Source organism: Augochlora pura, chromosome 10 (genome assembly GCF_028453695.1).
Source record: "Augochlora pura isolate Apur16 chromosome 10, APUR_v2.2.1, whole genome shotgun sequence".
NCBI classification, from domain to species: domain Eukaryota; kingdom Metazoa; phylum Arthropoda; class Insecta; order Hymenoptera; family Halictidae; genus Augochlora; species Augochlora pura.
Genome location: NC_135781.1, coordinates 21,064,216 through 21,092,179, shown reverse-complemented (window position 1 = coordinate 21,092,179; position 27,964 = coordinate 21,064,216). Strand labels below are relative to the sequence as shown.

Below are 27,964 nucleotides of genomic sequence, written 5' to 3'. Positions count from 1 at the left end.
AAGATTCGTCGCCGAGCGGGTCTCTTTAGCGGGTCGCGCGGACATATTGCCCGGTAAATGGCTCCGCGGTGACAAAGGGTGCATTCATCCGAGGCCGATTCCGCGGCTGGCGTCGAAAAAGGGAGTCCGCGGCACAATGAACGCGCGGTGTCAAAATACGAGGGCCATAAGGCTAATTTGCCGAATTTCTGCGTGCCTTATTCACGCGAAACACCCTCGCGATTATGTCGAAAGCGACGCCGGGGTCGCGGGCCCCGTTGTTTCGACCGCATTCAGACCGAGTCTTTAAAACGAGACCCGGGCTAATGACAGCGGCGGATGAAAGCCTCTGCGGCTTTGATTTCACCGCGATTGGACGTCTAGATTCAGATCCGGGAAGTGGGTCGGATAATTAACTGTGTTCTTAGGGGCGTTTTTTTTCTCTTGGAGCTAGTTTCTTACGTGCCGATCAAAGCCGCGTAACGCTAGACGGAACGATGAAGGTTCTAAGGTTCTACTTTGCGTGCTTGCACCCACAAGTGCAAATTAGTTCTTCTATCGTCGGTGAGGAATCTGTATTTTTTCTCAGCTTTTACGCTACGATTTTTTTCACATTGTTGATTATCGCTTCTTTATTCTTAATAATTTCCCTGATAGAATGAGGCAATTCTTTATTTTCGTATATCTTTCTTTACTTTTATTCCGAGATTATGATAATAGAGGAATATGTAATAGTAATAAATAAAATTTATATTTAGAGCATTATGTAAATTTTGATAGTGAGTCCCACTTGTTATAGTGTAAGGAACTACTAATATACAATGTGGATGCGTCCGTCATGTTCTATGAAATTACGGAAAGATACAAATTATTCCTTTGTATTAGGTTGGAAACTATGAAACGGAGTTTTTGTTTAGTCTGCGTTCAGCTGTGGCGCCCGTTTCATCTTGTGCCAAATTCTATTAAAGTAGAGTAATTAATAATTATTAATTATTTTCAACGTTGTATCACGTTATATTTATATGAAGCGTTAGTTACTACTTCCCAAATAAATAAGTTCCAATTGTTGGTAGTTGATCCTTAGAAAATTCTCAGAGTATCAAAGCCTAGTTTCACCAAATAAATAAACGAAAATCGATTTTTAAATCTTTAAATAATTAAAGATATTTCACTTGACGGTTGAAAAGTCTACCCACCCTTGTTTTTGTAATTTCACGAATGATTTTTACAAGTATTTTAATTAATTATATAAAAGTAGCAATAAATATTTTCCAATTTTGTCTAACATGTGTAAGACATTGATACATGATACATTATTTGTAATACCTAAAAAAATCCCCAACCACAAGAAATGGTTGACTGTGAATTTATTCTTTGAAAATGAAGAATCGTGGCTGACTAGAACAAGCTCAAAATCTGTACATTTATAATAGAAATCCGAATATAGTAACAGAGGGTAAATAAAAATTTACTTTCAATGTTATTAGCTATTAATCAATACGTTACAAACAATGAATTTCAAATTAAATTCAACGCAGGCACTGGTTCAAGACATGCACCAGCCCCCTAAATCAACGTTCAAATTCAACAGTTCCAGCATCGGCGAAAAATACGTCGAGCTGAAGATCATATCTGCAAAACTTGAAATCTGCAAGGGGATGTAAACAGAAGATGCGATCTGCGAGTGTCTCGATCGTCAGAATGTATTCGGAAAAAGCGGAGATTCGTTATCTTTGGAGGGTGGAAGGATCTCCGGAGATGGTGGCCCGGGGTTGCGATGGATGGATCACGGTATGGGGCGGCGGCAGTTTAGTGTTACTAATCCCTGGCGCGATTTCGAGTGCGCATTCAGAGATCAAGAGGCCGAAGGCGCGCGCGCGGTACCTGCTCGGATCCACACCCGGACAGAGCAGAAATCTCGAACTCCTGAAACGGATATATTTTCACGAAGTGACATTCATCCCCCCGGCCGGAGAGAGTGGCTCGGCTCTCCCGCCTTTGTAAGGGATCCCCTTCACGGTTGCATTTTGCATCTATGCGCCGGGGGCTCTGGGGCCCGGAGCCCGAGGCCCGAGCCTCGCCGGGCCATGCAGCGGCAAGAAATTCGATCTTAAAACCACTCCGGAAAAAAGAGACGAGCCAATGGGGGCGAGGAAAGGGGCCTGAGGGGGGCCGCGACGACGATGACGACGACCGAGGGGCGGAGAGGGAGGGCCCAGCAACCAGTGGAACTGAATACGTTTGTACCTGAGCCCGACAATGGGCTCCGTAATTCGATTACAAGGACCGCGAGCTAATTGTTAATTGCTGGCCTCAGGACTATATGCCGACAAAGGTTTCATAACATTATATGGAATATTAAAACGAGCAGGCACATATGCGTGGATTCCTTGTGCGTGTGCCCTACATGAACGTCCTTCGACGGGATCCTAACGCGACTAACCACCGTCTCGTACTCGTGGAACGTCCTGCGCGTTGCTTCGTGGGAAAACCTTCCATTTCTTCCGTCTCCGAACGGCTAAAGGCTCTTCTAGCTTTGAATGCGCGTTGTTTTTTGGTGATGTTAGCTTTCAAGAGGACTCGTCATCGACTTACAACCGTAAGAAGTCTCGCTTCTATAATTGAGTCGTCACTGGGGAATCTTCGGTTGACGGAATCGCAGTCGTTAGCGACAATAGTAAATTTAACATTACATTTCTGTGCCATTGATTTAGGCCCAAGAAAAATCTCCAACTTTTTCGATATTTTGAAAATTGGCGAATCTTTGAATCGTTTGACCTAAAACATCGGTATTCCTTGCAATTTCTCGTTGCAACAAATGTTACCATGTTTATGAGTCCGGCAGTGTATATCTTTTCTCAACTGGTATGTCTGTTCGTTAAATCAATTTTGTTTACGACAAATCTGAACTTGGACTGCGTTCATCAATGATCCAAATATGTTTGACTTGCTTATTATTACTACTGTACTCCGGTCGATTTCACACAACACAGGGTTATAGTTAGGAAACTGATTATTTATGGTTGGTGCTAATTCGCTGGCACGGGACCATAGAATAACCAAGACATAAATATATATAACAATGACATGATTGGTTTTATATAAATTTCATACAATTTCTATTATAATATATACTTGAACAAAGAAGTTTATCTAAACGTTCATCAAAAAAACAATTTGTAATATGAAGAACCGTAGAAGAAAGAATCGATAACCACATATTTTGCCTGGTATAGTGATTCTAGCGTTATAAGGTTATAAACACTTCATTTCATTTAGATCATACTATTAAGAAGATTATGAGAAACACCAGCTGCATAAAAATCGTTCAAGACGAGAAGTAACCAAATAAAATCGAAACAGATCCATTACAATAAAATCTTACTCTATTACTAAATGGAAATCAATTGTGCATTGTAGCTTAGTATGATTGAAACGTACTAGAATCGTGTACACACAAATTAAATGAGGGTTAGTTTAAGCCCGCATAATGTGTACTTATGAGTTCAATATTAGCAGAACACCATTTTCATTCATTTGTTCAGTAATAAATTCTAAATCTTCTTGAAAAAAATGGTACCCATTAAGCCTTCAAGCTACGATTTCTTTCAAAATTTTGTTAATTAAGAATCGTCGCACTTAAAGATTTCTTTAATAAAATAAGATAACTTTGTTCCTTGTGTACTTTCATCTACTTTTATTCTTGTTTTAAATTTTGATAACCAAAGGTCAACTTTTTGAAGCCTTTGGCATTTCAACGATTTATCTGTAGCCTAAAGTCTAAAGTGAAGACGGCAGCTCCTCCATCGTGTCGGTACGAATCTGAGGACAGAGACTGCGAACTTTTCGGGTTTTCAAGACAATCGAAGATATAAGTTTGAATCTAGCTGGCGGGTGGTTCGACAGACGATAAGTTTCAATTGGAAGAAGGGGCACTTAATGTCCGCAATTAGCAAGATTTAATCATGCTCGCGTGTCAAGGATCGTTCGAGGCTCGGTTTCCACGCATGCGAACGTTCTTATCGTCTCCGTTCGATCGGCTATGTGGAAACGAGTCCTCTTCCTGAACTCGTTACCTCCTTCGACTTCGTCGCGATTAATTATCCTTGTAATTGCGTCTGTGCTCCCGGGGACCAGTCTTTTTTCAGCCTGTAGCTCATCCCTACGATCTGACCCCTGTTCTCGGACGCGGCGTGCACACGGTACCCTCGGTGTTTAACGGCTAATCTGCCAAATGAAGTGTTTTTGTGTTTGAGCACAACACTTCGACTCAATAGAGGAGCAAAACCGCCCTCGGGAAAAGGGTTGCTCTGACATGATTGATGCTCGAGGGGGCTGAGCAAGGGTCTCCAGCAACCCTTTTTAGTCAAGCGCTAAACGGAGTGCTTAATTGAGCCACAGACCTCAGAACCTCGGACAGCTAATCTCCCGGACGTATTTACAGAAAACCGATGGACCTTCGTCTTTCTTGTTACAAGACTTCTTTGCCGTGCCGGAGGGTGTGGGTTGCTGATTTCTGCTATTCCATCGCGCTCGCGCGACAACCGTTTTCGACCACCGCACCGTCTAATGGCTGGCCTCTGAGCAACCAGCACGTGACTTACATTTTAAACACTTCTGTCGTCGTAATTGGTGCTCCATCAATGTCTGCCTGAGTCGAGCTTGTTGATATGGAACCCACAACTCTTTTGTACATTCGCTCGATCTTGCAAAACACCGATCTACGATTTAATGTTGTTATATAATATTTCAACAGCCTAGGTGAATCTCAGATTTAGACTTCTAACACGTTATACACTTTATTCGGTGCTAATATCCTTTGTATTCAAAGCTATGATCACAGGCAGTGCGGAACGTGGCAAAACAGTTGTAATATTTTATGAGATCTATATCATTTCTTGGTATTTTCGAGTACAGAGTAAACGGTCTTCATTTTTATATTCGTCATTATTTGAGCCATGTTTTCTCATTATTAGGAGCAAGGAATTTTAGCGTTCACTATCTAGTGCGTTGGTTATTAACCAAATATATGGTTAAGTTAATGTGCAGTTGAGTAAGTTTATAGTTAAAAGTATCTTGCCGTATCTATTATTCAATCCTATGTTTTTACCATTTTAAGAATTTTATATTAAAACGAATCATGTTAATTATAAATTCTAATCATCCATTCCACTTGGTAACCCCAAGACCATGACCAATAATCTTATCATTCAACATTTTAAATATAGTAATGAGAATCATTATTTGATTTTATTCATCTAACTTTTATTTACTAATTATAAATTTATTAAAATTACTATTAACACTTTATCAGTGATGACTAGATGTTGTACGAGAAAGAACTATACAAGGACGCCATACTTTATATGGCATTTATAATACTACTTTTAGTATTTCGAAACTCGTTTTTAGAATATTTAGAATGCTCCGATTGTGTGCATGTAGAAGAGGATGTACTACGTAATCTTGGTTTTGCTGAAGACGATTGTGAATCTTTATTTAACTTGAACCTTGATAAACCTTGTCCTTTCCTTCGAAATGGTTTTTTATTTTGATTATTAAATTGCCACTAGATTGCTCTCCTAATACATTCTCAGAATCTTTCAATTTTGAAAGTTAGTGAAACTAGCATTAAGCCCATGTCATTGTTACCTTTCATTTGTTGTTTTTTATGATCATTGTGACTAATAGCCTCGTCAATAAAATCTTTATGAGGTGAATGTTCTTGTGAAATAAAATTATTTACATTTTCATTAACTATTTCCATGGAGCTGCCTATACTTGGTGATTCTTTATAATCTATTACATCTTCACTATCAACTTCAGAAGTTGTTTTATCTTCAATTGAATTATTTGCATGCAATATATCTTCACTAAGATCAAGTTCTTGTAATGATAATTCAAGTCTGTAATCTATTTCAATTTCCTTTTTAATATTTCTTAGCATGTGTGGATTAAATTGTAACCTTTCAAGCCATGGAAAATGTGGTCTACACTTCGTTGGAACTTTATGTATAATAAAGATGAGAAATACATCCTTGGAATCTGCTTACAGAAACGAAAATTATTATTGTATACATTAATCATGTATACTGATTTATTTAAATTGTAGAATATTTAATTGAAATAAAAGGTTTTTGTAATTAGCTTTAGACTATAGTCTACTACCTAAGTAAAATGCAAACAGAAATGATAATATTCGTTAGAAATGTTGTCATCTGATGAAATAAATAATCTAGAAGTGGAAACTGCCTTATGAATTCATTAACTTTTGTGCATAAACTAGTAACTCTAGTTGCTGTTTATTGAGGGTACAAAGCTGGTCCCCATGTTCAGCAATTTAAAATTGTACATTTATGTTTTCATTGGAAAAAGGAACTACGATCTTTAAACACAAAGGTATGAGTTGGAGCATTGCTAAAAAGTGTTCGCAACTCACGAAAGCGAGTTAGTATAATTTTCAAAAACGAATGCAAGTCTTCTTTTCTGTCTATTTAATCATAACAAAACATCATCGAAAAAATTGTGAAAAGTCTAGTTGAGAAAATAAAATCATCACTGATTAAACTTAATAAACATTTTTATTTATCTTTTATTAGGGAATCTCTTATTATAAATTATACTCAAATTATCGTAAATAATATATATTTACTAATTAGGAAATACCTAGACAATCTTAGACTGGTCTTTACATGATTTTAAAATAAAAAACCTATACATTAAGTAACTTCAACGAAATACTTGAAATAAAGTATGAGAACGAAGTCTAGCATTTCAGACGAGAGTAATAGCCGACGATTTTGAAGAGCGATTGAAAATGAAAAAATGTCTTCTGTCCAGTAACTCGAAGAAAGACAGGAGGGAAACATAAAAACGGGAACCCGCGCACTCGGTTTCCCAAAGAAGGGTTAAGGCAACGCTGGGGGAAGGGGTTGGATGGGTGGTAGACGTCGTCAGTTTCTTGGTAACAGACTGTCAAGGCCCTTAAGTCGGCGCAGGAACACGTCCTTCGATCCTGCGGGGTTGCGAGAGCATGCGAAGTGGGTAAAGTCTTGCAGCGCCGTCTAACGAGTATTATAATTACTGTCGCGTAACTCAATATTGCCCCCTCTCCCACTCTCTTTCACTCTCTCTCTCTCACTCGCTCGCACACTTATACCTACACACCTCATGCTCCTCCCCGCCATGCCGCCCGATATGCTAAACTCCCGCGGAATATAGTGTTAATAGGCGTGGAATGGTGCGGGACAACACCCCGCTTCTATTAATTGCACTTCACCCTAAATGCAAATTGTTCGAAATTGAGCGAGGGCTCCCCGAATATTTGGAAACTCCATTACGTGCCAGTGTTCGTCCTTTCGTTCGGGCCCACACAGACGTTCGTGCACACGCGTCCGCTCGCTTACTCGCTCGAGGACGACGACGACGACGGGCCACCGAGCCGAAAGGAAACCGAGGAAACTCGTCGGAACGATACAACGGGGAAGGGAAAAAAAGGAGCATTCGCCATCGGGAATCGTTTATCCCCGATACCGCTGTTACGGGGGCTGATCGAGGAAAGGAATCGAATCCGAGAGTGATTTCATTATTCTCCGGTGCCTCGAATCTCTTTGATAACCTGTAGACACTTGCGTTGGGAAATATCGTCGTTAACCAATTTGACGGCTTCCTCCGTCGGGACTCTGTGTTCCTGCCCTGAGAAGCACAAGTTTTTTCCTGAGCCTTTCTCGAGATCGGTTCCATGCTGCTGGCACTGAACAACTTGCAAATGTTCTATCTATTACGCACCGACACGGTCACTGAAGAAACGATTGCTACTAGCCGTCCCTATCGGACGATCTACAGCTCCAGTAATTAATTTTATCAACCAACTATTCGTAACGGCTAATAGTTGGCTTGTTAATTTATTTTATTCTCTTTGTACATTTCACATCAAAGTCTTACATGTGTTACGTCATCCAGCGAAACTTATGAATTAAGATAATTACAATGATTTTGTAACTTTAGGCATTGTATTTCTGTATTCTGTCTTTTTCTGTTGTACTGGTTTCTATTTGCCATCATTTAGCATCTTTTTCCAATAAGTCTGTTAGGTGATGAGACATATTTGCCACACATTTTCATGTGTCTGAAACACATTTTTTGTACTGAATATAGTGACAGAAATTTTTCATTTACATTTTCACTTTCAGTCCAAACTGTACACTTTGATTTTACATTTCTGTTCCCTTATTCTGATACCGCTCTAGGAATTTGTCAGCACATCTGTTTTCTAAGAAGCAGATGTCACGAGTAGCACGTTCAATATACTATGTCTGTCGCATATGGGTAACATCAATAATATGTAATTATTTAAAAATTCATTTCAATTGTAGTATATACACTTTAACTTTACAGCTTTGGTGTTACGATTACAATTATTTTGAAAACTATGAAGCACCAGGTTCTAATAAATTTTCTGACATTTTACTGACAATTTTGAATGTCTATAACAAGCACATCCATGTTACATAAATTAAAATTTGGTATCCAGACGATTAATGAAGTAAGTAATAATTTTAGAATTATCTAAGCTTATCTGTAACAAAAATAATTGGAAATAAAACGTATAACAATGGAAAGATTAAAATTTCCTGATTTATTACAATTGTTAAAGAAGAAAAGAGACAACTTTTGCTTTGCATAAAACTTGGAAGCTTCGTGATCAAGTTTGAAAGATTATGTCCGATTGTGTTACCTCACGAAAACATGGGAAACTACTGGAGAAGTAAATAACAAGCGTGTGAATTCAAAGTTAGCCAATGCTGTACGTAACCGACGCGGACAGTAAAACTTGATATGAACGACGAATAACAGTGAAACCCTACGACGCTATCAGAGAACGGTGAAATAAACGTCGTCTGTCTGGAACGAGACGGCGAAAGTAGCTAAAACGGACTGTGTCTGCCAGAAATATCGTCGACCGTGACGCTGCCCCTGAATTTAGCGGTACCGGCGATCAATCGGCGCTCATCGACTCGGCACATCGCATCGTGTCTGACTTATTTCATCTTCCGCATTGACACACGATCTGGTCGAGGCGGGGGCAGAGCCGCACGCGAGATGCAGGTCGTTTTTCCGGCGGCTTGTCACGTCCCAGGACTGGAAGCGTGTCTGTCCTCGGAAGCGATCCGTCGCGTTATATTTTTTCTCCTTGCCTTGCTCCTCCGTGACGCCCTTCGCGAGCAGCAGGTGTCCCGCTCCCACGATCTTTGCTATTTCCCGCCGCCCCATTTTCTGCCCGCCACCCCCGCCGAGCCCCCGTCGACGGGGATCTCGCGCCTAGCGCGAGGCCATTATCTTATTTTCCGCCTGGAAACATCGCACCCACAAGAAAAACGATCCGACGCGGGGGAGGAAGCCCGCTGAGAAAGACCATTGGCTGCTCGCGCGGAAGATCAGAGGCGCCAGCGTGTAATAACATTTGTATCCGCGGGAACGTCTTCTTCGGGGCGATATCGAGCTTCGAACGACCTTCATCCTGCTCGGAGTACTTCTGCTTAGAGGGTGTCGGCTCGCAGGAATCTGATGTGTCCGCGTGGCAGCCGCCATTATATTAGGCAGTGGCACTTTCCAACACACGCTCCTCGCGTGGAGATGAAAACAGGGAGATAGACACCGAGATCAGGGCTTCTATCATCGACGATGGAATGATTGGTTTGGACGCGGTAGTCTTGTTCCTTGGAATTGTTGACTCGTCGTTTCTTTGCATCAGTGCACAAAGCTTTGTATGATAGACAAATTATTCATATTTATTTACTTATAGGTGTCAAAACACATTGTGATATTGTAGAATTTGGTGCTCTTAATATCTATTAACTATATCAGTTGTATTTTAATATTGGAATATGGAGTTTAACCATTTCAGTACTAAATAAAGGAAAGAAGTATGATAGAAAAGACATGAATTTTTTTATATTATTTTTTTGATTTTTTATGATATCTCTATAATATGAAGTGTTCATTATATTTGCTATATTCGTGCTATAAGTTGTACAAAAATTATGGCAGATTAAATTAAAGAATTCACAACGTAAGAACTAAACGTCGAAAAAATCAAAAAGATCGATGAATCTTTTTAAACACGTGATATCAGTACAATAACGGATTCCATTGTTTGCTTTTCATAGATTGAGTATAATTCTGTGATATCGATTTTGATACAATAGCGTGAAATACTATTATTCTTCCTGTAAATTCTTTATAAACTTCAGAATGAATTAAAAATGTAATTAAGGTAAAATTACATTCCATTTACGAGCATATTTTGAAATGCTATTAAATGTTTAATTTCTTTTTATTTATGATATAAAATGTGTTTCCGTAAAATCTGATGTTATGAATGAAATTGAATTTGTTAATTTAAGGAATGCCCCAACAATACATGAAATATAATTTTTAAATCTTTCATGTAATTAATATCGGAGGTCACAAAAGTACCAAAAAGTATAAAAGGTTACGTCCATACTAATTTTATAATAATTTCAGAAATCACGAATATTAAAATTAACGTTTCTTTTTGAACGAAAAACAAAATCAAAGATAGCTGAAAAACGGTTATTAAAGCGTCCAATTTTCTACGAAACAAAGTCACGATTTTTTGCTCGAACTGCCGTTTATGCGAAATACTGTGCGGTGGTTAGATAAGATGAGGATAACGGTCGTTCAGCGGGATATTATCTTGATTTATATATCCGAGATCGATTTAGTCATTCGAACATACCATTAGCCGACCTGGTGCGAGAATTCTCACTGCGTGCCCTTTGCTAAACAGTTTTATTGTGTCACATATGGGTATTAATATTGCGAGCTTATGGTTCTCGGTCTGCTGACCACGAGGGGTGCGGCCAAGGGGACTCTGTCAGCCCGAACCATCGTCGGACCTCTGATATATAATTCACTATGAAACCCATGAAGGAGAAACGATTACTCAAAAGGACAACTGTACTTCTATCTGCATCACGAATCTACAAATTCTTTCCCGCATTTTGAGCTGTCGGTGCGACACTGTTTAACACTAAACCTATCAAGCCCTAAAACTAAATTAACGTTGCGTCATCAATATGACGAAACAGCTTTTATTTAAATCTGACAGCATTTGTACTATAATGTATGCTAGGATTGCTATGGAAGAGAGCTTTATTGTTAAACAATGATCAGTAAACTAGAAAGGATACATTCTGAATGATGAAAATTTTCTTTTGATTTCCAAAATGTTATGAGGCATTTCGAAAATGTTTCTCCATCTGTGCAAACATTTTGGAGCATTATATTTGCAGTATTTTAATATACATTAAACATTAGCTAGGAAATTTTTTCTTACCTGAGTTTGTAATTCGTTATTTATAAACCTTTTCAATACTTCATAGCATAAGAGTCACCGTATCGAAACATGTTACTTCTAAAAGGGAGCGAATTTTGAACTTAAGTGTCCACAATTAAACGTGAAAAGTGTAGATGAAAAATAATAGTTACGTTATATGAAGAATTCTCTCTACATAAAAAATCGTGTTCTTATACGACAATATGTCTACATGCATACTGTATAAGCGTAACAGAATAATAAATGTATCTTTTGTTAACTATAGTTTCATGAAAGAGCTGCAAGTGCAAGGGCAACGTGCAACGTATTAATTTGTACAGCCGACGATAAGGAGATAAGGAGATAAGGAACGAATCGTTCGTAAAGGACAGCTGTTCGTCGGATCGCGCATGATCCGCCGGACGCTAATTTCCGCACGTTTTTCCGCATTGCGTGCGCAATTGCGTCGGGAAGCGAGGCGGCGTCGCCGTGCAGAGAAATTCGCGGCAGTAGTCATGGTTACGGGGTTTGATCGGCGGGGGTTGGATAGAGGCAGCGTGCGTGACTAATTTGACACCCCGTAGATATAGGTGCGCTTAACCCAGACAGTCACCTGCGATTCGTGCCGGCCTCGTGTCGGCGCTAACGATCACGATTTCGCTCACCACCCTACGTACCCCTAATAAAACCAAACTAAACGGCCGGTAAGCGCCACTGCCACTGAAAAAAACCGCTGAAAAACTAACTTTGCTAGCTTTCGATAGCTATCGTGCATGTTAATTTTATTATTTAATATACATTCATAAGTATGCTCGATTTTATCGTAAGTTGATGAAAAATTATGGATGTGTGAATTGTAATAATTTCGGAAAATAAATCGTACAATAATCACGAAATTATCACAAGTTTCAAGATTATAGTCTCTTCTTTACAACCAGTTGTTATAAATAATTGTTGTAACGGGATTACTTTTCACGAAATTGTAAGAGTATCAAGCTAAGTTAGCACGTGAATTAAATGGGTAAAAACGTTGACCTTCATTTTAGTGATTTCTGAAATATATAATTCTTCAATTAAACGTTAATTGGAGTGCTGAAATTCTCTTAAGCTTTGTATAGCTCACTGTAGTACTTCACATTTCATTTCATTTTTAGCCATAATGTGGTATTTTATTTTGTTGCTTCTTCTGTTTAAACAGAGATATTATGCGTTTATATTCACATACCAAAGTAAATTCACGTTTTCTAAAAATTGTAAATTCGCTGTTAATTTATATCAAAACGTTGCGTTCAATGATTTCAAGTTGGAGGAATTATTTTGTACTCATATCAAAATGTCGGACTACAAATGGTCAATTCATATTGACAATTATTTCATGCGTTGATATCAGAGCTCTAAGATATAAAGAAATCGTTACTACCGTCGACGCAAAACAAGTGTAATTTCCACTTAACAAATCGATATATAATTGACTATTAAATATATTGATCGATCAGGTTACATTTTCGCAGACTGTTTCGGAAGCCCACTTAAGAGTTAATGGATTATTATCGCGCCGTGGGATTTTTCGAGCAGTGGCAACGCAACAAATGTCCAACGCCATGAATCAATGTTGTTTCCGAGTTAATCGTTTCGCGAAATATGATAATAAACTCGGCTCCACGGGCACGGCAAGCTCGGCTGCGTTTCCCTCGGATCCGCGGCGGTTGATTTAGGCGAGAGCTACGAGTAGATTGAATCATTCTATGAAATTCATTATACGATGCGCCAGCGAGCGTGTGATTTAATGTTCTAGAAGTTAGACGTTATGTTGTCGATTCTGGTAACTGATGGCTGGCGAAGCGAATGAAATATTATCGATATGTAATTATTTCTAGTAGATTGAATATCGCTTGATTAATCGAAGCTGAAGAAAAATATCACTATACTACATTGTTGTTAAATAATGCGATTTTGACAACTGACAGCATAGTTTAATGGATTACATTTTGCGATCTATGGCGTTTAGGCTGTTCATTTCTAATTTCTTTCCTATTATTCATTTGAGTACGATGTCTTTATTTTAGGAAGAAGTACTGTTTAGTATCGACGTTTATTACATTAAATATGTCAATATTTACGGTCTAATTTACAGAAATGGTAATAAAGTGGAGCGTAGGATTGTTCACAGAAACAACGGTTATACATAAATCTACTGGAATTAGTTTATCCTTGCTTCCGTTACACAAAAGTATCTTGCGGTATAATAAAGGCGACCAAATGTAATAAAGTTCCTGATCAATTTAGTCGAGAATATGTTCGTTAATAATATTATTAGTATTAATATTAATATAATAATAATAATAATCGTTAATAGTAATATAATATTTATTCGTCATTTATTACTATATATACTATTTATTTGTCTTCCGCGCAAAAGTCTTTTTTCTTACATGCGAGGTGACGTCGAAATTCCTGTTAGTTAGTTTAGTGAATTACCATAGGAAAATTGAGTACACTTACAAACAGTGCATGGTGACATGCAGGACATAACTGCGAGTAGAAGGCGTAAAACATAAAGCGCCGTCAGTCCCAAAAACAACGTGATTAAAGTTTCAAGCGAGGTCTGACGGTGCGAGGGGACAAATTCGGTAGAACTTCATTAGCGTAGTGTGTGTACAAGAAAATAGTCCCGGTAGAACACGCGTTTCTCTTGCCTTTGTTTAGTGACTTCTATGCAGATGTGACACTAACGTAAATAACGTCAAGCATCGCGAGCGAGATGATTTTCCTGTCGACGTGCCGAACGTTCGTTATCCAGCCCACGCTTTCGCGTTCAGAAATCAAGCTTCTAGAGATTCTACAGCGAACACGAGTCGAGGTTCGCAAGATATCGGCGAACTGTTGTTCGTTGAAAAATGCGGCTTATTTGAAAAGTTTTCACTTTTAAATCCGAATATAAAAAGGCATGTATTCGAATAAATTAATTTTAATTTTCAAGTTAATCGAAAATCTTCGAGCTGCTCAATTTATTGTTGCAACGCCTGACAAGAAGTATTCAAATATCGTTTATAACGCAATAACTTTTTTTAAACTGGAGTAAATAATTTGAAGTTTTGTATACGTTAAAGCGACTAGTTTACTTTATTCCTTCCTTAACTTTTCTATTTATACCAATAACGAAAATTTAAGAATCGAGTTTTGTAGATATCGGTTGCCTGTATGTACATATATTGATAATTTCATTGAAATCGGTTGACGTGTAGTCAGAATTTGTAAAAATTATGTCAAATTTCTGTTTGGAATCCATACTGTTTTTTACATCGTTTATTTTTTGTACCTCGTAACAACGTCAAATGATATCGATGAAATTTTGAGTATAAATATAAATTGCCGGAGCTTTGTTATAGGCTCCACTAAAAAAAGCTAAAAATCGAAAGCTTTTTACTTTTTTCTACCATTTCAAGTAATAGCAGAATATTAAAAAGTATTTCAAACATTGTGCAATAAACTTTATATTTAAAATGAATTCGAGCCATTTAATCCATTTGTAAAAAAGTCATTGCGTTCTAAAAAGTGTTCGAATACCTTTTCCAAGGGTAGTTATGACACTCTGTTTTAATTAACGTGCTTTATCAAATAAAGCGATTTTCCATTTGTTCGGTTTAAAATTTGATTTCTGCGATTTTTGAGATTTCTCAAACAGCTTTCTCATGCGGCTCAAACGATCGATTATTATTCGACTCGAATAAATCGTGCACCTCTAGTTGGAGGGCTGAACGAAGCTTCGTCAAAGAATCGTCTAAACCAATGAAATCGCGTTCAAGGCCGCGGTCAACGCTAACAATTCGACGCTGTCGAAAGTATTATACCGGGAGCGCGACACGCGGATTTTCTTTGTAAATGGAACGAAAACAGGGAAGATCGCTTTTAAATTGCGCTCTCAAAAGCTTTCAGAAACGATTGCAGGTTCGATATTAGTTTCACATCCGTCCCACCCTCCGGCCGCCGCCGACCCGGCACCGACGAATGTATTTCTCGTCGTAGGCAACTGGTTTGAAATTCCTTCCCCGGGCAGTGGTGTGCGAAAGCCTCGAAAAAAAATTGTAATCGAATTGGAGTATTTTTCCAATTGGCAATCGTCGAACGGCCGAGCGCGCGGAACGATTGTCCATCCGGCTCGCTCCTTCCTCTCTGCCCCCCCCCCTCTCTCTCTCTCTTTTTCTCGATTCCAAATTAGTTGGCCTACCGCGAAAAATCAATCTGCCCGCTTTTTTCCGCTCGCTTCGTCGTGCTTCCCGTCGTTGTCGATTCCATTCGCAGTGGTCGCCGGGAAAATGCAGTTCCAACAGGTCCTGTGAGCAGGACGCCGCCGACTTCCTCTTCGTTTCGCTAAATTATACTATTATGCTGTTTCGCTATGTTGCTGATTCTTTATTACGTTGAGTGTGTATCTTTGTTCAATAACGCCTCGAGAAGTCGTTGTCGATTTTTATTAGGAAATTTAATGATGAAAATAGAGAAATATATATATTTTGAGTTTCACAGACAGTGGCTTCATTGAAATGCCTAATCTGAATGTATTTTATGAATATATAATCTGGTGCGTTTAAAGCAGGTCATCTGAATAATTCATTTATCCTCAACAATAGAAAAGAGTACCATACGAAAGCTTCAAATAATACAAACGTGATATGTTCTGTTATTTTTAATAAATGAATATACAAGTATGGTGTTTTGTTAAGTTTTTGTTTAAATATTTGGTATAATTATCTTCTTGCAACAATAAAGTTAAAAGTTAAGAAATAACTGTTACATCAGAACCGATTGAACATTTTACCAGTTTTACTGAAATCCCGATCATAAACTTGTTGGTTAATGAATCCTGATTGCGACCGGTTTTCAGCAATTTCCCGCAGAAAATTCAGGCGCCGCGATCAGCAGGTGTTTCTCGGCGCAGTTAATTCGTTAAGTGTTTCCAACGAAACTCACCCCTGTATCGATTCCCATCGGGGGCCTAGTCACTCGGCGCAAATCGTCGAATTAGTCGGTTATGCCTTATTCCCCGTTCTTCGGTGAAACTTGGATCGCGTGACGGGAACGTTAAACGCGCAACAATCGTGTGTCCCGACGGTGCATCGAGGGATAGAGGAGCACACGCTTAGTTGTCGACCGATAAAAGATTGGAAAGCGGCGAGCTATAGATTAAAGATTTAACGTCCTTTTGAAGCCGTCGTATCGGGCAGAAATATGTACGTTTCATTAAGCTCGTTCCTGTCAATTTCAATATAACTTTTCATGTTCGCGCGGCAGACAAACCGGAAAGGAAATAAATGTTACCGGGCATGAAAAAAAAAAGTACCAGGCCAAGCCCCGGCCATCGAGGAATTTAAGCGAACATTTAATAATTGACGATTCAGCTTGTTCGCCAGCCCGCAGGATCGAGTTCCCATTACCAGGTCCCATTCTCTTTTTCGGCGCCCTTTTACAATACTTAATACCAATTTGAATCCTGCGCTTCCAATAACGAATTACGAAAATTGCCTTTTAAACCTCATACACGCCTCGAAAACAATCGCATAAAATATCCTGCGATGCTGCTTCAACCGTTTGCGTATTACACGTTGAATCAATGAATTATGTTTTATTTATATTGTCATATTTTTATGTAAATACATCTTGCGAAACAAATAGAAATAGGCCAAATGGTTTACCGTATCGAAAGAAAGAAAACATTTACGTATCACGTTGTAATCAATTTTTGTTCTGTGTGTATTCTATAGAATGTTTATAAAGTGCATGTTGACAAATTCGTAAAATATCTCAATAATTGTCGAAATATCTGAAATCATTTTCGAGTGCAATTTCTAAGATATGTATCATTCTTTTTATCGTTCGAACAAGCGTTCCAATGCTTCGTTATTTCCGTGTTATGTTTAATAATATAGAGCATTTATTATTCTATTAATTCTTCCTTGATACATTATTAATATTTTTAGCATATTTTAGCATGAGTACAATGATTCTCAGAATTGTTCAGAAAGAACTCTTACATTTTTATGTCCAAATTGTCCATAAAATTCTAAAATTTACATTACATGTTAAGCATGTTGAAATCATGAATAGACTAAAAGATATAAATAATCAAACGCCATTTACAGTCAGAACTATTGCTCATTTAAATTGTAATTTTCAATAATTGTGTATAGATTTCTAAAGGGAAATAATTTGAATTATCTTAAATGACAATAGTGGATATATTTTTATTTGAAAGAAACATTTTCATCGTCTCAATAATGTCTCCTTAAAAATAATAAAAAATATATCAAATTTTTGTTGTAACCATTTTGTTATACCTACTGAAATTTAGAAGATAAACAGATAAATAGTGAGGGATGTTTCCACCTTGATGAAATGAATTTGTATCGATTTTGGAAATAGCTCAAAACTTCTAAAATGTTTTTCTCTGATGGTGAAGGTTTTAATTAACAAACTTGACATTTTATAAAACATGTAGACAACCTCCACCGCCACTTAAAATATTATAAAGTATTCTGATCCTTAGAGTTTCAATACAACGATAGATAATGAGTAAAACTTTTCTAACATACTTCCCTACTATATACACAGTTCTTGTATTTCGATTTATTACTGAAATAATTCATCCATCAATCATATTTATGATTTCAACGGAATATTTCCTATCGAGACTAGATAATTGCCCCCCTAAAGATTGTCGGAACCGTGTCGAACGTTGGACATTGTTGCTCATCGCAGCAGTCTTTTCCTAGAATGCCGGCGCGGCGTTACGATAAGCTTAACGAGCTTAATGAGCAATTTGGTGTTTCCATATCGACGGATGCGTGCAGGACGCAGCCAATAAAACCTCCGCGGGCCGGACGATGATTATCGCGAGAAAACAGCGGCAATCTCCGCAATCAATCCGGGGGTCGCATATGCGGCGTAGGCTTGCTGAAAACCTGGAAAACGCGCTTTCCCGGTCGCAATCGGGCTACGGTGACCGCCGAGTGGAGCCCCTGCCACCGAAACAGCCCAGCTCGTCCAATAAAAGCTCCGTTTTCCCTTCGCTATCAGCCCCTTCCACCCTCCCGCAAAACCATCTCGTCGACCGGCCTAATAAATCCGACAGATAGGATTGGCGTGCGCTATCAATTAAAAATGATGAAACCGAACGTGCGTCCGCCTCCACGTTTCGCAACCGTTCCACCCAGCCGCGTTCTCTCTCTCTCTCTCTCTCTCTCTCACTTCATCTCATCGCTTCCCGTCTCTCCTCCTTTGTCTCCTGCCGCTCACTTTTCGCGAAGAACGCGGCTGATTCCTTTTCCTAGTCTGCTCGAGTAATAAGCTTAAGCGATTAGGTATACCTTAAGGGCGCAGCGTACCCGTCCTCTATCATTCAACTCCACGATACGAAGTCGATGCCGAGGAACGGGAGGAGAGGCCAGCGGAGAATCAACCCTCTGCAGAAGATTAAAAAAAGCACAACGGAGGCGGGAGCGGGCGCCGGCAGCTTTTAAACGCAATTTAAATTTTTAATTGAGACTCTTCTACAGGGAACACTTCCGATTCTGGCCTTCATCCCTTTCACGCTATCGCGCCCTCGAACACAGTCTCCCTCGGCGGTTCCTTTTGCAGACACCCTTGGAGGAACGCTACGTCGGAGTTTTCGCAATTGGGTGCATCCAGCCAGTTGCTATAATACTGTATAGGTATTCTGGAACGTCGCCGCTTTACACTGACAATGACACATTTCGGGACATTTTGTCTGTAACAGTACTTCCCGACTACCTTTTTCGCGTACCAACCAATCGGTATGTGATTAAGTCCGGTACCAGTAAAACACTGGAGGAATGTACTTACACATTTGTGTGTGTATATATATAAAATAATTGCCACAAGATAATGTTAACCAATGGTTGATCAAAAAATGGGGACAAATGAAAGGAAGTCAGATTAAACGAATTGATTTATTAGAGATGGAAGATATAACGAAATTTAAATTATAAAACTTGTCGAGATGATTGTATTTGAACGTGGGAAATCGGCATGTTTGTATCAGATTTAATTTTTGTTAATTTTAAACGCAAATCACGTTCAGGATCTAATTTGTTTCTATATTTATTCTTCATTGCTATCATCCCAGGAAATTCTGTTTCACATAAATACGTAGATGTGAATGAAAGAGAAGCCTTCGGCGTATGCCGCAAGCACAGGATAACAATAGAATGCAGAGAATATAGGGAGAAATATTTTAAAATTTACCATAAGTTGAGAATCGCTGATCTACATTGTATCCGATTTCATTGCTGAAATGGAATACAGGAGAACCTCGGTTATCCAAATTAATCAGAATAATGTTGCATTGTGAAATTGCCTTAAATTGAGCTATGTTTGAATAATGCAGGAGCCAGGCTTCAGAGCTGCGAACAATAGAGGTTCTACTCTATTGGTAATTCTACCAATTTGGCGCTAAAAGACAATTATGCCACTATCAGTTAAACGTCGTATTTAGTATTTTAAACAATGTAAATATTGATGAACCTGTTCTCTATTAGATTTTCCGAGTAATATTACCATCAGGTGGATGCAACGAGGTGACTTGCAGTTAATTTATCGCTTATTTGAAACGCAAGGAAACGCGAGTATCAGCGACAATAAATTATATTCTTCTTTTATTTTTACTGGTAAGAACATTCTTAATTAATGAATGAAATCTTTTCCTGATTTTAAATTCTACTGAATAATCGCTTTCGGTGGAAATAGAACTTTCCAGTTCAGCCTTTAGATTACAGTTTCAGTGAGCAGACAATGAGACAACTCTGTAAAATTTCGATTGGAGACACGATTCGTTGAAATGTTTTCGTGCTCTACTACAAGTACTTTTTCATGCAACAATCAGATGAATTTACTCGAAATCTTGTAAAGGTTTTCGAATTTCATTGTCATTAATTTTCAATTGTTCGAACTGACGGATGAAAAATATTGGAAACTATGTGTCCGATTTTGTTCAAATATGGAGAAAATATTCTCTGTAAATTCTACTACAATATGAAGTACCATTTTGTTAATATACCCATCGCTTAATTATTTATAAATACTTAAAGTTGCTACGTTTTTTACAGAAACGGTTTCTCAATTTAAAATACTTCTATTATGGTAATGAATAAAATTTTTAAGAATTCCTATGCCACGTTTTATAAAATATATCTTTATTTGCAAATCAATAGAAAATTTTTATTCCGGTTCTTCTGGTTCTTCGCAGCAATGGCGGCGAGCAATCGATGTTCTAGCAAACGAGGTTTCGAAACTATCGAGTAACTCCACCACTTTGCAATATATTGACTTAAAAGATAGAAATAGAAAACTAAAAGTCCAAATGCTGACCTATTAAAGAGACGGAATTTTTTATTTAACAAGTACGTACATATGTAAAAACTTTGCAAACCGCAGCTATTTTTTGTCTAACCATTCTATTTGAGAAACATCAACTGTACGCTATCACACAATAAACATGATTCATTGCTATGTATAGATCGTGAATGCTGAACTTGTCTACACAGTTCTGTCAATGTTTAGAGCTGCATAGTATAACTTCTCTGAAATTTGATCGTATTATCTTTACTTAGACCGAAGCTAAATTGAAAGCGGTCGCTAAAATACGAGATTTGGAATTTCTGAAAGCGTTGCGCGGTGAAATGACGACACCTGATAACATCAGAACTCGATATTTGAAGTATTATTTACAACTGCTCCTATTGTTAGAATCATTTCCAACTTCAGAGGCGTCTATTGTGAAACAAAATACCGAGATAGTCATTTCTAAAACGATTTATATTATAGCATATTCACAATTTTATTCTTAAAAGATTTATAAGTGCTCTGGAACAAAAGGCTTTTGGAAAATATTAATTTGAAATAAAATACCGATCTTTCTGTTTATTGTACCCTCCTTTATTCTTCCAAATTTTTAAAGTTTGACTCGATTGTCTTTGATGTCCTTAATTATACTCTCTAGCTAATACCTTACTGATTTTTATGTATCAAATTAATACTTTACTGATTTATAATAATAATAATGTCGTAGTTAAAGAAAAACTGAGTGTAGTATTTTCAAAGTGTTCGAAATAGGTTACAAATTCGTATGTATGGATATAATTGAACGTTTTTGAATACTTTTTATACTTCAACGATTTACTTGAATTTCATTAGGATAAATGTCTTAGGAAAGCCAAACCGGGTCTCATATTGTGAACTCATTTATCAAATCTGTGAATCTGCATATTTTTAGTTTTTGCTGTATTACGAAAAAGCGGAGTTTTTACCTCGTATGTTCTATTCGATTGTAAAATTATACTAGGTCTCATTCGCGTATCTACTTTTAATAAATGTGTCTTCAATCGATAGTTATAGTTTTACAAAAGTGGATTTCATATTAGACATCTTTACTCTGTATGAAATTCTGTAAGAAAAGGGTGGGGGGCGGGGTGGGGGGGGGGGGGCGAGACATTGAACTCGAAAGAGTTCGGAGCAAACAGTAATTTTTGAAAATGAAGATATTTATCGAAAACCTCTCGAGTAGCAGGGTTTCGTCGAGCCGCGAACCCAGCGATTTATAGAATTTCACGAGCCGTGGATAGCACGTTAACGTGTCGATAACATCGCCCCTCGATGCTGGTCGATTCCGCCGATCGTTCCCCGGTTCCCGAGCAATTGAACGGGCGAAGTAAAAACCCGGTGAAAAATCAATTCCGCGCTTCGACAGGCAAAAAAGCAGGTGCTCGTAAAGGCTGCGAGAGCGGGCAGGTTATTATCCGGGCCGCGGTGAACTACGGCGCGACGCGGCGCGGCGGGCCGTGCACCGTACTCGCTCGTGGCCCCGGGAGTCTAATCGATGCGTCGTCGCATGCGACTGCGTGCTTTTATCGCTGTCACGCACATAATTAATTTAATTTAGTTGAATACGTCGGGCCAGCGTCAGGCGGCGATTGCTGTTCCGATTGTTTGCACGGAAACGCTACCATTAACCCCCGGACCGCTCGTTGTGCGCGCGCGCTCACGCCCTCGACACTCGCGTCGCGTACAGAGAAAAATGGTGGGGGGCCGGGGGAGGATAATAAATCGGTCGAACGATCGCGTCACGAATCGCTGAAAATCCTGCTGATTATCCTCCAGAACGATAATTCCTCGTTGATCGAAGATTTCCGCTTCGAGCAAGCTTGCGTTTTTGGTTGTTGCTTTTTGGTCCCTTGCACTTATCTTCCTCCGCTGAGGTGATATCGTACGTTTAAGGTAGAACAGTTAATGTGCCTTTCGAGAAGAGATTGCTGGTAATAAGTTTGCAGGATTATGCAAAAGAAGTCTTTTATAACACAGTTGATCTGTTTCGCGTTTTATCGATATCGTGTTAAACGAAACGCGAGAATAATCCTAATTCTAGTAACCGGAACGTATAATTTTTGTATAAGAATTGTCCGTGGTTAGTAAATCGTGTTATCGAGATGGATTAATCGTGTTAGAATGTGACGGTGCAGGACGACTCTTGCAATTTTTGCAATGTGTTATGTAAAAATTGTATTTTACGAATACTATGTTGTAAAATACGTTTCCTTAATGTAGTCACTCTGCAGTGTAAGCTAAATCAGAGAAAGAAATGAAAATTACATTCAGATATAAGGACGTATTTTTACTGAAATTACCAATTCTATGGACTGCATTTCAAAAATTAAATTTAGAGACTCACTAACTAAATGTGCAAATGCTTTTTGCATTGCGCATTAAATGGATGGAAATCAGTAATCTGCGGATTATAAACGACATCTGTTGTAGGTTTTAAATAAACCTGAATGAGTTCTAAATTATACTACAAACATGAACGGTGTGCATTCTATATAAGCTCTTACGTATTGCTTAATATTAACTCGTGCATAGTAAAATGTATGTAATTAGCTTGCGTACACTGTACAGCATAAGAAGGGAACAAAAAGTAACAACCTCTCTTCTATATAAAATTTCTAAAGCTCTAGATTGATTAGTTGAGAGCTGATGTCAACAATTTTGAGGACATCTAAAAATTTTTCCCAGCAATAGACTGCACGGAAAATTACACACTGTTCACATTGAAGGCAGTAAACGAGATTTTATTGTCTGCTCAAATAGAAAAAATTCAGGAAAATTATGACAGACAAACATTATTGCGTTACAAGTATTAACAAAATTGTAGTGTGTATAGGCAATTGTTTTGAATAATTCCGTTCATTAAAAATAAATAAAGTCCACAATTTTATTATCTTCTTTATTGTTAATAAATTTCTACGCGAGACCGAACATTTATATCTATTTCATGATTGTATAAATTGTAGTTTCTAAATATAGACAGTAAAAAGATAAAATGTTATTTCGATTTGAAATACACGACTAACTAACTATAAACGGCTATGTAACTCTTGCATCTTGTAATTATTGCAGACAATTTTTATTTTGTATAAAAATCCGCAGTCTAAGGGAAATCAAATCTTGTTTCACTTTATAAAGCGCGAATAACACTCACATTTTGTAAATTATGTGTAAAATGTTCGTCACGTGTCTATCTGATTAGTGTAATGCAAAGGATTAATTAATTAAAACGAATTGTTACACGTTATTCATTACTATACTGCACTTTGCGCATTTATAACAGAAATGAATAGGTGAAATTCAAAGTAATGAAGACATTAAAAGAATTGAGAGACATTCCTGCATTCTCCTCCATTTCTTGAAATCGTCAAAAGAAGAAACAAATTTTTAATCAAATTCTGTACCCTAGAGTTTTATTTTCCATAATGATCCGCTGTCTATACATTACTTCGTGAAGAAATGTTTACAAGTTGGTGGCAGAAAATGTGTGAAAAGTCTCTTAATCGGGATAGTCAAAACCAAAACTTGATTCGCCTCGCGGAAACTGGCTCGCGCCACCCCCGCGTCAAAGAGTGTAATTCGTGAGTGAAGTTTAAAGAGCTTCGTGGCTCGCCAAGCTTTTTAATAAAGCTTGTCGGTGGTTGGTCGAGCACACGGCTCGATACAAGCCACTGTGCTGGGCTCGTCCTTTTTTTCCTTGTTTCCTTCTGTTTTCTCGTTTCTTCCCGCTCCACATTGTTGCCGGTAATGCGATCGCGGTGTCGTGAGGGTTAACGAGTTAATTCCTCGTTTGTCGCGTGACTCCCGTCGCCAGCCGATTATTTAAAAATGTATGAATTTTCGTTGACACCGCTTTGAACGTGGCTTGAAATGCCACGTAGATTAACCGCGCTGTGTTATATAATTATTCTCGACCTAATCTATCGTCCGATCTTTGATCATGCGGAGAACTTATCGGGCCGCGGTAGATCTCCGTGCAATTATTGCGATTGCAGATTTTTAAATCATTTACTTTAATGATCAATTCTGCTGTTGTTTCATTTTAATCTTAATTCTATTTCGCAGTTTGTTCCTGGATTAATTGGTACTACTTGTATTATCTTGTTCTAATTTACGTCGCGATTCTTACGCCTGTATTACCCTATATTAATTTCGTAATTAATAAATCGCTGTCATGTATTAAATAACGTTGGTAGTGAATATTCATCCTCACATAGATGAAATTTGATAGGCGCAATTGCTTGCGATGTACCACACCGTTTCTCTTCGTACTGACATAACATAATTTTATCTGGTTGCCTCTTTGCAAAAATGGGTGACAATGCAGTTGACACGTTAAAATACTTCTTTGTTGCACCATCCCATAAATCTTGTCGTTTTAAAGCTAATAATAAACACAGAGGACTACTGCTATTTTGTTAAAAAATTCTGTCGTTCTTTAATCTCGTTCACAAAATGAATAAAACATTATTGATGTTTCAAATTATTCAACAAAATTATTGATATTTTATATGTTCTTGAAGTGTATGTTGACATCGAAATCCTGGCAGTCCTTAAAAATGATATACTACATAAAACATAAAATTGCTTGTACATTAGTAACGATAATTATAAAAAATTACATTATTTAAAAACGTGAAGAAGCTAATATATAAATTTGCAGCTTTTCCCAAAATAAAATTTAGTTTATAATACAGCTTTTAGACTATTTAACTACTTGAACTTACTTCGAATACTGTTTGGAACGACTCTTAATCAGTACAATATTACAATAAGTTCACATATTTCTGAATTATTTACATACATTACAAAATTAAATAATCGTATTTAAAAAATTCAAAGGCGAAATTTCTGTAAAGGTTCCACAACGAGTTCAACGAAGCTATAAACACGAACGATTTAAAAGGCTTATCAGTAAAAAAACATAACTAACTGTAATTCGGTTATTGTAAATCACAACCAAGATATTAATAAAACGATGTACAAAATTGCTTGGAACGAAAAATACATGGATAATAAATTCCAAATCAACGTTCTTGTCTACAAGTTTGTACAAAAGCATCGACTAAACAGAAATGGATGTTCATACGAATATCACGACGATAAGAAACGACAAGACTTACGGCATGATCTAATATTTGCATCAGAGCCTTGAAATCGTAGCGAGCTGACTTACCTGTACTCGCACTTCCGGAAGATTGACTTTCATGGCGAGCTCTTCCCTGGAGTACACGTCCGGATAATGAGACTTCTCGAAGGCCCTCTCGAGCTCGTGCAGCTGGTAGGTGGTGAAGGTCGTCCTGTTTCGGCGATGCTTCTTCTTGCCGCCGTTCCCGTTTAAATCGTCCCCGCAGCCTGTCCCGAGCTCCTCGTCGCTGCCGCCGCCGGTAGAGTTGCAGCTGTTCTCACCTGGAACCCACGGGAGTGGTCAGGTCTCCTCGGAAACGGTCGTTACGGTTAATAGCTACGGTAATGGTGATCGATTTATCCAGTCCAAGCTATTACCTCTATTATGCGCGTATAATGCTACCTATTACAAGTGTTGTAACGCTCGTCAGCCGCGCAAGCGAGCTGGATTTCGCGAGCGCGTCAATTTATCCTGTTCCGTTGCTTCCGACATTCTCCTGACCGGTTCCCCTTGTCTGTTCTTTGTCCCAAATAAAATGGGATTAACACGGCAACATCATCATTCGTAAGATAGACAAAAACCAGCGAAATCTGCTCGGGTTGTATACCGTATAATTTTAGATCAGTTATCCTATTTTTCGAATTCTTTTTTGATTTATTACCTATTTCAGGTAACGTACAGTCGGTAGAAAAATTCGGCGTATACTTTTTAACCCTTCTTTTGCGAAATTTTAATCGACATAAAAGTGTACAGAGTATGGGGATATGGAGATTTTGCGGAGAATAACTAAAAGGAAGGTATTAGTGATTATTCGGTTTTACAGACAAAGAATAAGACGAAACAACTTTTTCAAAATTAGACGAACCGAGTTGAATTTTTTTTTGAAGATTTTAAGAGGTCTAGTTTACTATAAAACAGGTAAAAAAAATTTCTGCAATATGACAGTTAGATAATATGACAATAAAAACAAACAAATGGTGGTTTTCGATCGAATGCGAAACAACAGAATCATTTGAACAATTTAAAAATACTATTGTATTACTATCAACTCTTTGAAACGCTTCAGAGAAAAAATAAGTATCTTGAAATAAGCGTACACTATTATTATTTTGCACAAATATCCGCAGTCGTAGTAACGTTTTTATGAGTTACGATCAAAACTGAGGTAGAGTTAAGTTGCAACTTTTGGAAACATTTGCGACTCGTTCTCTGGCAAAGTAACTTTTCTAACTCAAAAAATTTTAAATAGTTTAATACCACTTTTAAAAAGTTGATGGGTCTCATGAGTCTCTTTCTCTATTAGAAAGCTAGTTTCGGGATAATTAGAAAGTAAACCTCAGCAAGCGCGTGCAGAAGTTAATTATTTGCGCACGGTTCTACCAGCATTCAACGGCAGAGAAATTTCCCAATTTTATTCGAGCGAAATTACAGCAGTCTGAAATATTTGCGACTTCGTCCTTTTATTGAAAACCATTATTTATTAACGTCGCATGACCGTGAGCGCTTGTTTTAAATAGCCTGGCTAACTCGTAAGAATGCACGGTAGCATTTTAGCAATTCCGGAATTAAACGGGAACGTTTTTAATAGCGATCCATTCGTGCAGGTCATTCAATTTTTAAAGCAACACCAGGGACCTTTGACGATTATTGATTTACGCCGGGTTTGTAATTATTTCCGCCATTATACGGTGCATAATGCAGTAGCTGTTGCAAGGGCTGTAATTGATCCACGCATCAAATTGCAGTTAACAGAACATTAACAAGTCTTATGCGAATAATTAATTATCGATTCCGTCATGGAATAGAAGTGTATGTCGCTAAATATATAGTCTCCATTTTTCTAGTCTTCCTTAAGATTCGACATGTGGTAACGGAAAATGGTATGAATTTGGAAGTTGGCAGATAAAAATATACAGTATACAAGATCAGCTGTCATTTCGGAACCGGACGACATCAGTTATCATTTTTAAAATGATGACTCCTATCTAACATTCTATTATCGATGGACCATCTTTGCACCTCAATGTCCAAGCAAGCAATCACAATTTACTGGTGTCTATCTTTACTGTTTTAAAACAGTAATGATCTATTTAGAAACTACATCGTTCTTTTGACATTTAGAA

At 37.9% G+C, this 27,964-nt stretch overlaps 1 protein-coding gene across 2 annotated transcripts in view; it reads right to left on the bottom strand.

Moving 5' to 3' along the window:
- The window catches only part of LOC144476052 (retinal homeobox protein Rx1), a 68,634-nt gene that overhangs the window by 13,933 nt on the left and 26,737 nt on the right, over positions 1-27,964 (bottom strand). For both annotated transcript variants that reach the window (XM_078192612.1, XM_078192613.1), the window contains exon 2: positions 25,890-26,122. In XM_078192612.1, the coding sequence (XP_078048738.1) occupies positions 25,890-26,122 (233 nt within the window). The remainder of the gene's footprint in view (positions 1-25,889; positions 26,123-27,964) is intronic.